The sequence below is a fragment of the Octopus sinensis genome, linkage group LG30 (assembly GCF_006345805.1).
Source record: "Octopus sinensis linkage group LG30, ASM634580v1, whole genome shotgun sequence".
In the NCBI taxonomy this organism is placed as follows: Eukaryota; Metazoa; Mollusca; class Cephalopoda; order Octopoda; family Octopodidae; genus Octopus; species Octopus sinensis.
In genome coordinates, this window is record NC_043026.1 from 9,581,891 (window position 1) to 9,600,396 (window position 18,506).

Below are 18,506 nucleotides of genomic sequence, written 5' to 3' on the forward strand. Positions count from 1 at the left end.
GTCCAGCTTTACTGAGGCAGGGTCTTGCGCAAACACTGCATGTCAGCACCATAGGAAGACCCTATACATACATACATACATGCATACATACGTACATACAAACGACTGTAAGATGTGATTTGAGGGAGATTTAACTGTTATTTCTGCTAGGTGTAGCCACTATGTTGAAATTTCCCTCATTGGTACATACAAACAACAATAATGTGTGATTTGTTTGAGATGTGGCTGTTGTTTCTACCACTCCTATCTACCACGAACAGGTCTACCCCTTTGCTCATCCATTTTATACACAAGAGACAGTAGGATATCATTTGAGAGAGATTTGACTACTATGTCTAACAGGCCTAGCTACTGTGTAGATGTCTCCCTTATTGTCCCAATATTACTTCACTTTCTTCTCTTCCTTCATTGGTTGGACTGTGGCTGTGCTGTAGCACTGCCTTGACCATATATATATATATATATATATATATAAATAAAAGAATGGAGTCGAACGAAGATGTTAGCAAAATTCCTTTACTCTCGACATATGTCTCGAAGACAATATGGTTTTATTCCAAAGGAATAAAGGGTGCAAGATGCAATCTTCTCATCAGGAAAGAAGGGGAGCCTCTCTCAGCAACAAGACAAACAAAAATTTCGGTGACTGCCTACATGGTAAACAAAACGATTGCATCTTGCACCATTTATTCCTCTGGAATGAAACCATGTTGTCTTCGAAACATGTTGAGAGTAATGGAATTTTGCTAACATCTTCGTTCAACTCCATTAATTTATTTATTCATATATAACACACAAATTTCTGCATATGAACCCAGAGTTTCTACCCTTGGACAGGTCGCTTCAACCATGTTTCTGACGTGAATTTGCTACCCTGGTATTGGTTCATCGAATTTTCCATGTTGACGGTAAACATAGGATAATTCATTCACCCATTGAAATATATATATATATATATATATATATAATTGCAGCGAGGAAGGTGTTTATAAGCCATTTAAGAAACACACAAAAACCATTAGATTCACTTCAACATTTAAATTAATTGAGATACAGCACAAAGTTTTGTCAGTGAGAAGGTCGCAGTCTGAAAGCGACGAAAATATTTTGACAAATTAAACTTAAATGTTGAAGTAAATCGAACGGTGCAATTGTTTTCGTTCCAGCACACGATCTCAGATCAAGTCACTCGCTATGCAAGTACATCTCTGTAATATATAATATATATATATGTGTTGTGTTGTGTGTGTAATATATATATACTATATATATATATATTATATATATACATATATATATACATACAATATAATATATAAATATATATATATATATATATATATATATATATGTATATATGTATGTATGTATGTATGTATGTATGTATTGTTTGTAAAAAACATAAATTCGGAAGAAGCACACTCTAAGATGTCAAGCAGTACATATTAAAAATGGGAAGGCCAGTTATGGGATTACCTTAAGTTTCCCGTCCATAAAGGGTTTAGCTTAATGGCATATCGTCAGATGCCCAAAACCTATTCGCCCATGACCTCTAAAAAATATAGAAGGTATATATATATATATATATATAATATATAATATATATATACATATATATATATACATATATATATATACATATATATATATATGTGTGTGTGTGTATATATATATATATGTATATATATATATGTATATATATATATTGTATATTATATATATATATATATATACATATATAAGTTATATATATATATATGTATGTATATATGTATGTATATATATATATAATATATATATATATATATATATATAATATTATATATATATATAATACAAAAAGGACAACAAAACATCCAGATAGACGATACAAAAAAAAAACACCGTCGGGTCATTCGAAGCCTTTTATCTTCAGTCAAGAACCGGATCATCCTCGCAATTTCGGCTGATTAATCTTGAGATTGCTCCAATCTGGCCAGCCCCAAGGAAAAACTAAGCCAAGAGCATTACATTCGTATGAATAGTTTCCAGAGTTACGTCCCTTGCAAGGAGTTACCTCCCTTATAGCATAAGGAATACTTGCTGCGTCTGTTCAATAGTTTTATCGACTTAATTCTTCCAACTTCTTAAACTGGCGTGTAAGTGGCTGTGTATCCCACAGACACATGTATGGGATCTTTTCCTTTTGAACAGCAGTTTTCAAAACAATTTCTAGTTAACTAAACACTTTTAAACTTCGTATGCTGGTAGAATGTGTCAAAATAAAACATTTTTTTCTCTTGGCTTTCTTCAGAAAATTGCAATTTGTAAGTTTAATGTAGTTTAATTTTTCGAATTTTAACCAATCCTATGCTCTCTTTTGAGCTAAAATCATTTGCTGCGTCTAAAACTGAGACAACATCCTGTCACTAACCCTAACCCTCACCCTATCTATTCATGGAGTACTATCTATTCATGGTGTGACTCATTTGAAGATAAGCAATAAACACAATACCTTTTTACATTATTATTTACAATTAACAGATATTTGTCCTCATATTGTTTGTTGTTAACACAACGTTTCTGCTGATATACCCTCCAGCCTTCATCAGGTGTCTTAGGGAAATTTTGAACCTGGGTTCTCATCCTTAAGGTATTTTTCGATGTTATTATTATTATTATCGTTATGATTCAGGTCACTGCCTGGAATCGAACTTGGAATCTTGGGATTAGTAGCCCGTGTTTGTAACCACTACACCATATGCCCGTGGGCAAATTTCCCCAAGACACCTGATGAAGGCTGGAAGGTATATCAGCTGAAACGTTGTGTTAACAACAAACAAGATGAGGACAAATATACGTCAAATATAAATAATGTAAATAATGTACATAAATATAGAATCTTTTTACATCCCCAAAAGTCTGAGGCCATCACCTTTGCCGAACATGAAACAACTTTGGGCTCCCTTAGGGCAGGTGTGGTGGCGATGGTGGTGGTGGTGGTGGTGGTGGTGATGGTGGTGGTGGTGGTGGTGGTTTTGGTGGTGGTGGGAACAAATTCAGATGCAAAGACACACACACAGTTATATATATAAATATATATATATATATATATATATATGACTGGCTACTTTTGGTTTCCGTCTTCCAAATCTACTTATAAGGCTTTGGTCATCAGACACTATCATTAATGACACTTGCCCAAGGTGCCATGTAGTGGGACTGAACCCTGAACCATGTGGTTTGGGAAGCAAGCTTCTTGCCAATCAGCCACACTTTCACCTCCTCTCTCTCTCTCTCTCTCGCTCTCTCTCTATATATATATATGTGTGTGTGTGTGTATGGCTGGGATTTTACAGTTTCTTACTACCGAATCCACTCCCAAGGATCTGGCTAGCCTGAGGCTTGTGCAGAAGACATTTGCTCAAGGTGCCATGCAGTGGGACTGAAATCTGGACCATGAGATTTGGGAGACAAGGGACGAAAGGCAAAGCTGACCAACTTTAGTGAATCATACACAGGTATAATTATGTCTAATTAAATCATTACCTTTTCTGCTTCCAGGTATGTTCGTTGATTCCATTCGCCCTCGTTAGCAGCTGGTCCAGCAATGGAGTCACATACTACGACTTCAACGCAAAGGACTTCAATCACGTCCACTCGTTTGAGTTCTACATTGTCGTGTCCGTCGTTACGTTTGTTTCCGGAGTCATAACCTGCATCATTGTTCTGCTCGATCTGAAGATCATGCCATGCTTTGTGGTAAGTTCTTAGGAAAATATAAAAACAACTAGCTGACCACGTGCTGTCGATAATGACGGTAAATTGTATTATGTTTATATATAAAAGTGAAGTTGTGTGAGTGTCTGTCTACTCCGATTTAGATTCCTAACTACTCCCACATTTTGCGGTGCAGTTTAACCAAAACCGGGTATCTTATAGTCGTGATTCATATCGAGCCCTTCTGAGTATTAGCGCATGTCTACGATGAGTCTACGATTTTAAAAATAATTTACCATCATTTTTTTCCATTTTAATGCATATTTTTTTAAAGGGAAATAACTCTCTAAAAATGTCTACGATGAGTCAACGATTTTTTAAAAAAATTACCATAATTTTTTTGCTATTTTTTGGCTATAACTCTCTAAAAATGCTTATATAGTTATTTCCCTTACAAACCCGAGCAACGCCGGGCGATAGTGCTAGTCTTTATATATAAAAGTAATGTTGTGTGTCTGTCTACTCCGATTTAGATTCCTAACTATTCCCACATATTGCGGTACAGTTTAACCAAAACCGGGTATCTTATAGTCGTGATTCATATCGAGCCCTTCTGAGTATTAGCGCACATCTACGATGAGTCTACGATTTTAAAAATAATTTACCATCATTTTTTTCCATTTTAATGCATATTTTTTTAAAGGGAAGTAACTCTAAAAATGTCTACGATGAGTCAACGATTTAAAAAAAAATTTACCATCATATTTTTTCCATTTTTAATGCATTTTTTTGCTATTTTTTGGCTATAACTCTCTAAAAATGCTTTATAGTTATTTCCCTTACAAACCCGAGCAACGCCGGGCGATACTGCTAGTTTTATATATAAACTAGCAGTATTGCCCGGCTCGTGCGTTCTATGCACGCTGCGAATTAAGCTAAACTTGGATGAAGTTCACTCAAAATTCAATCAAAATTTCCCGGTTTCCTTAGCGTATAGGTTCCCCACCTGGATGGGATGCCGGTCCATTGCAGGTGAGCTGCAAGATGCAGGAGGAAAGAGTGAGAGAAAGTTGTTGCGAAAGAGTCAGCAGAAGTTTCGCCATTACCTTCTGCCGGAGCCGCGTGGAGCTTAGGTGTTTCGCTCATAAACACACACATCACCCTGTCTGAGATTCGAACCCGCGATCCCTCAACCGCGAGTCCGCTGCTCTAACCACTAGGCTGATAACTCACTGATAACACCCCTGTACATGGCTTTGATGGCTCTCCCCAGCCATTTCTCAACCCCTAACTTCTGCAGCATCCTTCAAATGAGGGAGTGGAGGCTGGTCCATCGCAGGTGAGCTGCAAGATGCAGGAGGAAAGAGTGAGAGAAAGTTGTGGCGAAAGAGTCAGCAGAAGTTCGTTATTACCTTCTGCCAGATCCGCGTGGAGCTTAGGTGTTTCGCTCATAAACATGCACATCGCCCGGTCTGAGATTCGAGCCCTTGATCCCTCGACTGCGAGTCCGCTGCTCTAACCACTAGGCCATGTGCCTCCACCAAGGTTGTGGTAAAAGAGTCAGCAGAAGTTCGTTATTACCTTCTGCCAGATCCGCGTGGAGCTTAGGTGTTTCGCTCATAAACATGCACATCGCCCGGTCTGAGATTCGAGCCCTTGATCCCTCGACTGCGAGTCCGCTGCTCTAACCACTAGGCCATGTGCCTCCACCAAGGTTGTGGTAAAAGAGTCAGCAGAAGTTCGTTATTACCTTCTGCCAGATCCGCGTGGGCTTAGGTTTGTTTCGCTCATACACATGCACATCGCCCGGCTGAGATTCGAGCCCTGATCCCTCGACTGCGAGTCCGCTGCTCTAACCACTAGGCCATGTGCCCCACCAAGGTGTGGTAAAAGAGTCAGCAGAAGTTCGTTATACCTTCTGCCAGATCGCGTGGAGCTTAGGGTTTCGCTCATAAACATGCACATCGCCCGGTCTGAGATTCGAGCCCTTGATCCCTCGACTGCGAGTCCGCTGCTCTAACCACTAGGCCATGTGCCTCCACCAAGGTTGTGGTAAAAGAGTCAGCAGAAGTTTCGCCATTACCTTCTGCCGGAGCCGTGTGGAGCTTAGGTGTTTCGCTCATAAACACGCACATCGCCCGGTCTGATATTCGAACCCGCGATTCCTCGACTGCGAGTCCGCTGCTCTAACCACTAGGCCATGTGCCTCCACAAATCATGATGATGATGAGGGTGGTGGTGATGATGTTGATGATGATTGTGATAACAATGATGTTGGTGATAATGATGCTGATGATGTTGGCTAACACGACTTACTAACCATTGGGTTATTCTTCTCTGCATACAGGACATAACGGTCAGTATCGTGCTGATGGTATTCTGGGTGGTTTCGGACAGCCTGTTAGTGACCAGTCTATCCAACCTCAGTGAAACTGTCGCCGTGAAGGAGGCCCGACTAGACTTCAGTCAAATTGAAGGAGCTATTGTAAGTATTACTACAGCTGTTGTTTTTGGTGGTGGTGGTGGTGGTGGTGGTGGTGGTGGTAGTGTTTGTGGTGGTGGTGGTAGTGGTGTGGTGTGGTGGTGGTTGTGGTGGTGGTGGTAGTGGTGGTTGTGGTGGTGGTTGTGGTGGTGGTAGTGGTGGTGGTGGTGGTTGAGGTAGTGGTGGTAGTGGTTGTGGTGGTTGTGGTGGTGGTGGTTGTGGTGGTGGTGGTGGTGGTTGTTGTGGTGGTAGTGGTGGTGGTGGTAGTGGTGGTGGTAGTTGTGGTGTTGGTGGTGGTTGTGGTGGTGGGTTGAGGTGGTGGTTGTGGTGGTGGTGGTGGTTGAGGTGGTGGTGTTGGTGGTGGTTGAGGTGATGGTGGTGGTGGTTGTGGTGGTTGTGGTAGTGGTGGTGGTTGTGGTGGTGGTCGTGGTTGTGGTGGTCATGTTGGTGTTGTCGTCGTCGTCGTCGTTGTTGTTGTTGTTATTGTTGTAGTGTCTTGTGTACGATTTGAAACCGCATCTGGTAGTGGGGCCTTAGTTTCGGGAGTGCCAGGGTTACGAGTCTGGAACTGCCTCTTGGCCATGCTTGTCCCCAGGTCCGCCCTGCTGTGGTCCCCCCGCCTTATGTGTCGATTAGCATAATTAACGATTTCGTCTCTCTCTGCCTCGTTTTCCAGGCTGTCGGATTCTTGTGCGCCGTTTTGCTGTTTGGTTTCGTCTGGTTCACCTTCTGTAGCCACCGACGGGAACAGGAAAGGGGAGAGCCCTCCATCACGGGCCGCAGTCCCCTCGTCACAGACATCCCCATCGATATCCTCTCGTGATGCAGGTACAGATATGCAACACCACAACATTCTCTCTCCCTCTCTCTCTCTCTCTCTCTCTCTCTCCCTATATACATATATATATATATATATATATATATATATAATATATTATATATATATATATATATGTGTATATATTTATTATTTCACACTGGGCATCTCACATCATGGACCTATCTATTATCTATGTATGCATGTATCTATGTATGTATGTATATATGTATGTATATAAGATGTATGTGTGTGTGTGTGTGTATGTATGTATGTATATTTGTATGTATGTATGTAATTATAGATACAAAAAGATCCTTTTGATGAGTACTTTAAATGCATGTATGTATGCATACATACATACATTCATGCATTTAAAGTACTCATCAAAAGGCTCTTTTTTGTATCTATAACTCTACAAAAACAATAGAATATATAGCTTGATATATAGAGAAAACCATAAGGTGTGTATAAAGTTATAAATGACAATAGAAATATAGTATGATGAAAATTATTTAGATTCACTTCAACATTTAAATATAATTTGTCAAAATATTTTCGTCGCTTTCAGACCGCGACCTGTTCACTGACAAAGCTACGAAGCTTTGTTAGTGAACAGGTCGCGGTCTCAAAGCAACGAAAATATTTTGACAAATAAAATTTAAAAGTTGAAGTGAATCTAACGGTTTTTGTGTGTTTCTTAAATGGCTTATAAACACCTTCCACGCTGCAATTGTTTTCGTTCCAGCACACGATCTCAGATCAAATCACTTGCTATGCGAGTACATCTCCGTAATATATATATATATATATATATATATATATATATAGTCTTAAACATATGATCACTATCCATACACATATGAGAGAGAGAGAGTGCAAGTTAGTTAAAGAATCCTATAGCAGACCTCTCGGTGTCATATTATTTGTTAATTCACTCACATCATACCATCGTATCGACTGCCTGGTTGGCTTGCTGCACGGATGGTTGTGTGTGCATTTGGTGCTTGTCAATTAATTCTTCTCTTAATCGGTTGTGTACTGTACCATACCATCCTGATGGTATCATAGCAAGATGTTAGCATCATAACCTATAGGTTTATTATTATTACAAAGAATGGTCTAAACTGTATATCATACCACTGAGATGGTATAGCCGTGTTATATATTGATATGCTTTTTTATTATTATATGTGATGGTATGATGTAACTATGTGGCAGTATGTTAAAATTGATTACAGTTATATCATACCATCGGTGGTATGTTGGTATATTTGTTTGTTTACTCTTCTTAAATGGCTGTATACCATACCATTATGATGGTATTGGTGTTTATTCTTTGAACTAATTGCATCCCTTGCTTGCCATACCATGTGCTGACTGTGATCTCTGGAGTGATAACCGTTATGTAAAACAGTGCCATACCACTGTAATGGTATATGTCATATGTTGTCCATATTGACTGCCTCTTATACATTCCATAATTATTGACTATTCTCCTTTGCTTACCATTAGAATGGTATATTTATTTCATACAAATTGTGATCTCTGGAATCATACCATTGTGACTGCTACAATAGTCACTCCATACCATCATTCAATCATTTATACAATTGTCTTTAGCTTACCATTAAAATGGTATTTGTATCTTATGCTAAATGTGTTCTTTGGAACCTTACCATTTCGGTGGTATAATCAACATTTGTCTCTACTGACTGCTGCAATATGCACTTCATACTACCATTAAATAGAATTGTCTTTAACATGCCATTAGAATGGTATTTGTATTTCTGGGACCATACCATTGCAGTGGTGTAATCAACATTTTGCTACAATAGTGATTGCTACAATAGTCACTCCATACCATCATACGATCTTTATGTACAATTGTCTTTAGCTTACCATTAGAATGGTATTTGTACCATATGTTAATTGCAATCTCTGGAACCATACCATTGTGGTGGTAGAATCAACATTTGGCTCTGCTGACTGCTACAATAATCATTATATACAATTAATTTTTCTTACCACTAAAATGGTATATGTATCCTATATTAATTATGATCTCTGGAACCATACCATTGTGGTGGTAGAATCAACATTTGGCTCTGCTGACTGCTACAATAATCATTATATACAATTAATTTTTCTTACCACTAAAATGGTATATGTATCCTATATTAATTATGATCTCTGGAACCATACCATTGTGGTGGTAGAATCAACATTTGGCTCTGCTGACTGCTACAATAATCATTATATACAATTAATTTTTCTTACCACTAAAATGGTATATGTATCCTATATTAATTATGATCTCTGGAACCATACCATTTCAGTGGTGTCATCAAAATTTGTCTCTGCTGACTGCTGCAGTATGAATTTCATGCTATCATTATACACACTTGTTTTTTCTTTTTTTTTGTTTTTTTTTGCCTTACCATTAAAATGGTATTTGCATCTTACATTGATTGCCATCTCTGGAATCATGCCATTGTAATGATATCATCATACCATTATTATTTTACAACTGTTTTTTGCTTACAACGAGAATGGCACATGTCATCACCATCACCATCATCGTCATCATCACCATCACCATCAGCTGCTGGACATTACTCTCTCGAGTCCTTTGGTTCACGGGGCCGGTTTCTATAGCATACCAGTGACCAAGATGACTACATACCCCCTGGACAGGACACCAGTCCATCACAGGTTAACTCACTCAAAGCTGCATGGACTGGATCAACATGTATTATAGTGTTTTGCTCAAGAAAACAATGTACTGCCCAGTTCAAGAATTGAAACCACGATTTTGTGGTCATGATTGCAACATGCTGACCATTCAGTCACATGCCTTCACTACCCTCTGGGCTGGTTTCCCATCTTCTATGATCTGTGAGTGACCAAGATCACACGTTCGTCCTAAATGAAGGGCTAGTCTGTCACAGGGTTAGCCATTCGCGGCTGAGTGGATGGGACTATGTGAAATGGAGTATCTTGCTCAAGAACAGATAGATAGATGGATAGATAGACTGCTGGAGAGATAGGTAGATAAATAGACAGACAGATACATACATACATACATACATAGACAGACAAATAGATAGATAAACAGGTAGATAGATTGATAGATAGATAGACAGACAGACAGACAGAGATAGATAGATAGATAGATAGATAGATAGATAGATAGATAGATAGATAGATATATAGATAGATAAATAGATAGATAGATAAATAGATAGATAGATAGATAGATAGATAGATAGATAGATAGATAGAAAGAGAGATAGATAGATAGAAAGAGAGATAGACAGATAGACAGACAGATAGATAGATAGATAGATAGATAGACTGGTAGATAGATAGATAGATAGACAGACAGATAGATAGATAGACAGACAGACAGACAGATAGATGGAAAACTATATATAATATATAATATATATATATATATATACAGAGATAGATAGATAGACACACAGATAGATAGATAGACAGATAGCAAGATATGTTTCTTTATTAGCCACACAGGGCTGCACACAGATAGAACAAATTACAAGGTAGAGCTTTTCTTTTGAAGGTTTAAAAAAAAAAAAAAAAAAAAGGGGGGAGTTTCGATCAAAAGGGATCGTAAAAGGAGAGAAAGAGGACAAAAAAGGGGGGTTAAAAAAAAAAAAAAAAAAAAAAAAGGGGGAGAGGAAAAAAAAATTGATCAATAGGGATCGTTATCACAGAAATGTCAATATGAAGTGTAAAGGGGGAGGACAGGTGAGGTTTACCCGTGGAAAGAAAAGCCTACGGAAAAGACCACGGTAACCTCGGTCAATGAAGTCACATTTTATTTTCTTTTTTTTTTTTTTTTTTTTTGCAAATAAGCAACTCTCTGTTTTCGATTTCTGGGTTCATAGGACTATGCTCAAGGTGGCTTCGTCATTCATACGTGCCATTCTTGCTACATTCACCCATTTTTTTAAAAACATTCGCTAGACAAAACTTGCCTCTCTACTCTCACTTCCTTTTCAAGTGGTACTTGAAGAAGTTGATGAGAGATTGACCAGAGAGGAAAGTGTTTGTCTCCAATCCTTTCAGACGCGTCCACCAGATACATTCTTTCGCCATAGCCCAAGGATGATGAAAATAGCTCTTCCTTCCCGTTTGAAGGAAGGAGGCGTGACAATATTGACGATAGACTCAGCTGATAAACCGACTCGTCCCACACGTGACAGCAGTTGTTCGACATAAGCCCACAGGTCGGAAATTGTTGGACACTGAACGAGTGCGTGCAGAACGGTTTCGTCGCTCTGACCGCATCTCGGGCAGGTCGGCCCCGTGTTTCTCGAGCCGTGTCTGTAGAGCTTACCCGAACGGGTAGCGCTTCTCGGTAGCATTGCCAGGCCAGGGATCTCTGGAAGTTGTCCATGGGCCCTGGCCCGAAAGTCGTCCCGAACAGGCGGGTCAGGTACTCCTCGTCGACGTCCAGGTTCGCCCCGAGCTCGTCGTCGTACCTCCCCCTCACTAAACCCCTATAGAATGCTTTGGTTGTGTTGAAGTCACTTAAGGTCGACCCAGGACGGCAGAGTTGCTTGAGAGCAACGCGACACTCGCGGTGCCATTCGCCCTTCCTCGGCCTCTTTTTGATCCACGACTGCAGTTCGGTCATGGAGACGAGCTGGATGGATAGATAGACTGGTAGATAGATAGATAGACAGACAGACAGACAGATAGATAGAAAACTATATATATATATATATATATATATATATACAGAGATAGATAGATATATACAGAGAGATTGATAGATAGACAGACAGATAGATAGATTGAATGTTAGACTATATCCACCAAACCATCATACCAGCTACATTTACCAATGATTTATTTACCACCACACTGATACATACTACATATCGATTGTGTTCTATGGAGCCATACCACTGTAATGGTATTTAAATATATATTGTCTATTGAATTACTGGTGTTAGGTTCACATGAAACCATGGTACCATTAAGCTATCATTTTTACGATTGTCCTTTGCTTACCATTTCTTCATTGGTTTGTGCCATATATGGAATGGTATCGATTATCTGCTACTACAGTATGTATGTGTGTGTGTGTGTATATATATGTATACGTATTTGATATATAGTTGGAATTTACAAAAAGATCAAAAAAGACGAAGACAGGTGTATAAACAACAAACAGGTGTATTAATTTAATGCTCGAGAAGTGAGAAAGTCTTTTACGTTTCGAGCCTTTGCTCTTCAACAGAAAGGAACACGAGGAAATAAACAGATAAGGAATATATGTACGTACATATATATATATGTACATCAGCATGGCCGCAGCTCTGAGCTGAAACTAGAAGAAAAATATATATATATATATATATATATATATATATATATATATATATATATATATATAATATACATACATACATATGAGTCTAGGACATTTACCCCTCCCCCCTCCATGAATAATACCCTCCCCCAAGGACAATGACCTCTGAGAACAACAGATAATGATTTAAAACTTCTTAATATATTGGGAAGGGGTAATTGTCATCGGGGAGAATTGTCCTATGGGGGGGGGGTAAATGTCTTGATACCATATACACACACACATATACACATGTATATATATATATATATATATATATATATATTATATATATATATATATAAAGTTAATCCAAACAAGAAAGCACAAAAAAAACACACACAACAACGCGAGGACGTGGAACAAATATAGTATTATGGACGCTCAGGAAGGAGGGTTTAACGTTTCGAGCGGAGCTCTTCGTCGGAAACATAGGAGAAGGAAAGATCCAGAGAAGGGAAGACGGAGGGAAAAAAATTGCCAATGGTACACACGCGGTCACATTTTGAATGTGTATATATATATATATTATATATACACTGTATTTTAATGTGTATAAGGAACCCTTTTTGTTTAAAATTTGGTTTAAAAAATATGGGACTTTCTTATATAAGGACAGTATCATAATCCCTTACAAAACCTTTTTTCCACATTGTAAGCCCCACAAATTAGGGGATTCCTTATACACGAGGATTCCTTATGCATGTTAAAATATGATATATGTAATACCTCAATTTCGCAAATTATGGATTTTACAGGTAAGATAGAACCGCTGTTTTGGGATTCATCTTTGAAAGATATTCCTATTCCTTCTAGAAAGGAATTTATCTTGAAACTTAAATTTTATGTATTGATTAAGTCTTTCCTTGTTTGTTTTGCAAAATAGTGGTTTTGTCTCAAATAATATTTTATAATATTTTACTATAAAATTGGATTTAATCCTAATCTGATTTTTTTTCCCTGTAAATTTGGATATATTCCCTATATTTATTATTTTATCATATTGATAATTTTGTATATTGAGTGTAATACCTCAATTTCGCAAATTATGGATTTTACAGGTAAGATAGAACCGCTGTTTTGGGATTCATCTTTGAAGATATTCCTATTCCTTCTAGAAAGGAATTTATCTTGAAACTTAAATTTTATGTATTGATTAAGTCTTTCCTTGTTTGTTTTGCAAAATAGTGGTTTTGTCTCAAATAATATTTTATAATATTTTACTATAAAATTGGATTTAATCCTAAATCTGATTTTTTTTTCCCTGTAAATTTGGATATATTCCCTAATATTTATTATTTATATAATATTGATAATTTTGTATATTGAGTGTAATACCTCAATTTCGCAAATTATGGATTTTACAGGTAAGATAGAACCGCTGTTTTGGGATTCATCTTTGAAAGATATTCCTATTCCTTCTAGAAAGGAATTTATCTTGAAACTTAAATTTTATGTATTGATTAAGTCTTTCCTTGTTTGTTTTGCAAAATAGTGGTTTTGTCTCAAATAATATTTTATAATATTTTACTATAAAATTGGATTTAATCCTAAATCTGATTTTTTTTTCCCTGTAAATTTGGATATATTCCCTAATATTTATTATTTATATAATATTGATAATTTTGTATATTGAGTGTAATACCTCAATTTCGCAAATTATGGATTTTACAGGTAAGATAGAACCGCTGTTTTGGGATTCATCTTTGAAAGATATCCTATTCCTTCTAGAAAGGAATTTATCTTGAAACTTAAATTTTATGTATGATTAAGTCTTTCCTTGTTTGTTTTGCAAAATAGTGGTTTTGTCTCAAATAATATTTTATAATATTTTACTATAAAATTGGATTTAATCCTAAATCTGATTTTTTTTTCCCTGTAAATTTGGATATATTCCCTAATATTTATTATTTATATAATATTGATAATTTTGTATATTGAGTGTAATACCTCAATTTCGCAAATTATGGATTTTACAGGTAAGATAGAACCGCTGTTTTGGGATTCATCTTTGAAAGATATCCTATTCCTTCTAGAAAGGAATTTATCTTGAAACTTAAATTTTATGTATTGATTAAGTCTTTCCTTGTTTGTTTTGCAAAATAGTGGTTTTGTCTCAAATAATATTTTATAATATTTTACTATAAAATTGGATTTAATCCTAAATCTGATTTTTTTTTCCCTGTAAATTTGGATATATTCCCTAATATTTATTATTTATATAATATTGATAATTTTGTATATTGAGTGTAATACCTCAATTTCGCAAATTATGGATTTTACAGGTAAGATAGAACCGCTGTTTTGGGATTCATCTTTGAAAGATATTCCTATTCCTTCTAGAAAGGAATTTATCTTGAAACTTGTTGATTAAGTCTTTCCTTGTTTGTTTTGCAAAATAGTGGTTTTGTCTCAAATAATATTTTATAATATTTTACTATAAAATTGGATTTAATCCTAAATCTGATTTTTTTTCCCTGTAAATTTGGATATATTCCCTAATATTTATTATTATATATATATATATATATATATATATATATATATATATACATACAAAGAGCAATAAAGATTCAAGTTAATTTAAATGAATTTACTTGAATATGGTACCTAACTTAGATGCACCAAAAAAAACTATACTGATTTAACAATACAGTAATGTGGGGTGATTATAAGCGAGAAAGAAGCAACAAGAATGGATAGGTTTTTAGTACGATCGTTTCATACAAGGACAGGTTTTATTAAAAGTTGCAACTTTGCAACTTTTAATAAAACCTGTCCTTGTATGAAACGATCGTACTAAAAACCTATCCATTCTTGTTGCTTCTTTCTCGTATATATATATATATATATATATATATATATATATATATATATATATATATATATATATATGTATGCATATGTACACATGCATATATGTATATACACATATGCACAAACCATCATATTACCATATCTTCATGCAGTCCATCACCATACAGTCCATCACCATGATCTCAACCTGCTAGAAATAGCAGCCAAATCTGCCTACACTCACACCTTGCAGTTTTTAAGTAACAGAAGGACCAGCAGTAATGTGCTCCAAAAAACATTGGAGTGTCGTGGCTGGGTTGTCTCTAACCATGGTTTTGCTCATTAGAGTTTGACGTGGATCATAACAACAACTAGCACCACACATGAAACATCACATTGCTATACACCACTTCCATATTGCTACCATACCATCGACTTAACTATTGCCCTTTGCTTACCGTTATTGCTCCGGAAATACCACTGCAATGGTATTTTGCTCACCTCAACAGCATAAACCACATATTGTTAGCAATAGAGGTAGACACCCAAAACCTTTGCCCACCCATTCTTTTTCTCTGCCTCTAATGGTTTTACCATTCGTATAACTTACCCAAAGTTGGCTTGGTAACTATACCATGGTAACTATACCATCACCTTCAGAGTTACCAGCTCTGTTTAAAAAGATCTACCCCCAGTTAGGAGATACACTATCTCCATGGGATACTATCATCTTTAATTTACCCACAGGTAGTAATTTCTTCTGTTGGTTTTTAAAATCCTTGTTAAATTTAACCACAAGTTCATAACTTTCTACTGGTTACCATCAATTTTTTTTTTTAACCCAGAATCTCTTTTTATAATTACCTCAACTGGTAAATAAAAGCTATTTTATTTTATCCACTTTTTATAACTTTCTACTGGTTACCACCAATTTTTTTTACCAGAATCTCTTGGTAATTACCACAGCTGATAAATGAAACCCACTGATTTATAACTTTCTGCTGGTTACCATCAATTTTTTTTACCAGAATCTCTTGGTAATTACCACAGCTGATAAATGAAACCCACTGATTTATAACTTTTTGCTGGTTACCACCAATTTTTTTTACCAGAATCTCTTGGTAATTACCACAGCTGATAAATGAAACCCACTGATATATAACTTTTTGCTGGTTACCACCAAACTCTTTCTTTTTTTACCTACATTCTCTTGCTAATTATTTCAGCTGGTTAAAAAAAAAAACAAGACAATTTTACCCATAACTATTTCTGCTGGTTACCATAAATTTTTATTATTTACCCAGAACCCCTTGGTAATTGCTCCAGTTGGTAAAAGAAAAAAAACACTTTATTCTACCCACATGTTTGTAACTGTTTCTGCTGGTTACCATTAATTTTTTTTGTTCCCCACAATTCATTGGTAATTACCTCACCTGGTAAATGAAAGCCACTTTATTTTAACCACAGGTTCATAACTGTCTCTACTGATTACCATCGAAGCTTTTTTCTTTCCCCATAACCTCTTTGTAACTACCTTCACTGGTAAAAGGGGGGGAACGTTTTAACCACAGGTTCATAGCTGTTTCCCCTGGTTACCATCAAAAAATTTTTAACATTTCACCTCAGTCTCTTGGTATTTGCTTCAGCTGGTAATAAACCCAATTTATTTTACTCACTGGTTAATAACTGTTTCTGCTGGTTATCATCAAAGTTTCTTTTTTATTTACCCACAATGTCTTGGTAATTGCTTCAGCTGGTAAATAAACCCACTTTATTTTACCCATAACTGTTTCTGCCAGTTACCATCAATTTTTTTTTATTTACCCAGAATCTCTTGGTAATTGCTTCAGGTGTTAAAATAAAACAACTTTATTTTTCCCACAAATTCATAACTGTTTCTGCTAAGTACCATAAAAGTTGTTTTTTTTTAATTTGTCCACAATCGCTTGATAATTACTCCAGCTGGTAAAAAAAGAAACCCGACTGAATTTTACCTACAGGTTCATAGCTGTTTCTGCTGGTTACCATCAATTCTTTTTTATTTACCTACAATCTCTTGGTAATTACTTCAGCTGGTAAAAAAACAACTTTATTTTACCCACAGGTTCATAGCTGTTTCTGCTGGTTACCATCAATTCTTTATTTACCTACAATCTCTTGGTAATTACTTCAGCTGGTAAAAAAAAAACCCACTTTCTTTTACCTTCAGATTTATAACTATCTCTGCCTGTTACCATCAAGGTTTTTTGTATATTTACCCACAGGTTCATAATTGTTTCTGCTGGTTACCATCAGAGTTTTTATTTTTATTTTTACCAGGTGGTAAAAAGAAAACACTATTTTTACCCATACATTCATAACTGCCTCTGCTGCTTACCATCACTTTCTCATTTTACTCCCAATCAGTTGGTAATTACCTCAGCTTGCTAGAAACCACTGTTACAGGTAAATTGACCCACTGCCTCAACTGATTACCATCATATTTTTCAGTTACCCACCCTCTGTTGGTAACTACATCATCTGGTTTAACCTAAATTATTTATCAACTTCTTTCTTAATTACTCCTGTCGGTTACCTCTGTGGCCAATATACCCACAATCAGTAATTGCCACAGCTGATTAAAAACTATTTATTTTGCCCACACGGTTAATTAGTGTCTAATTATCCATCACATTTTTATCATTTATCCACAATCAATTGTCAGTTGCCTCAAATGGTTAAAAATCTATCACTATTTTACCCACAGGTTCATAACAGCTTCTACTGCTTTTCTCATTTACCCACAGTCAGTTGATAATTGCCTCAGATTCCTAGAAACCACAATTTAATTTACCCATGGGTTCATAACAGCCTCTACTGCTTTTCTCAATTACCCACAATCAGTTGATAATTGCCACAGATTCCTAGAAACCACAATTTAATTTACCCACAGGTTCATAACAGCCTCTACTGCTTTTCTCATTTACCCACAATCAGTTGATAATTGCCTCAGATTCCTAGAAACCACAATTTAATTTACCCACAGGTTCATAACAGCCTCTACTGCTTTTCTCATTAACCCACAATCAGTTGATAATTGCCTCAGATTCCTAGAAACCACAATTTAATTTACCCACAGGTTCATAACAGCCTCTACTGCTTTTCTCATTTACCCACAATCAGTTGATAATTGCCCCAGATTCCTAGAAACCACAATTTTTTAATTACCCACAGGTTCATAACAGCCTCTACTGCTTTTCTCATTTACCCACAATCAGTGCTAATTGCCTCAGATCCTAGAACACCACAAGTTAATTTACCCACAGGTTCATAACAGCCTCTACTGC

At 36.3% G+C, this 18,506-nt stretch overlaps 1 protein-coding gene and 1 long non-coding RNA gene across 3 annotated transcripts in view; both read left to right on the forward strand.

Annotated features, from left to right (window-relative positions):
• The window catches only part of LOC115226314, a 10,491-nt gene extending 3,332 nt beyond the window's left edge, over window positions 1-7,159 (forward strand). Inside the window, exons 2-4 of one of the 2 annotated variants that reach the window (XM_036515312.1) lie at window positions 3,544-3,741; window positions 6,047-6,204; window positions 6,618-6,833. In XM_036515312.1, the coding sequence (XP_036371205.1) occupies window positions 3,544-3,741; window positions 6,047-6,204; window positions 6,618-6,822 (561 nt within the window). In that variant the 3' untranslated portion in view covers window positions 6,823-6,833. Of the gene's footprint in view, window positions 1-3,543; window positions 3,742-6,046; window positions 6,205-6,617; window positions 6,834-6,857 lie in introns of those variants that run through there. The other variant, XM_029797310.2, reaches the window with a different exon arrangement.
• Window positions 7,160-15,262: 8,103 nt separating this feature from the next.
• Window positions 15,263-18,251, forward strand: LOC118768558. Its single transcript, XR_005004366.1, has 2 exons — window positions 15,263-17,444; window positions 17,476-18,251. It is a non-coding gene; the product is annotated as an uncharacterized LOC118768558 (long non-coding RNA).
• The last annotated feature ends 255 nt before the right edge of the window (window positions 18,252-18,506 follow it).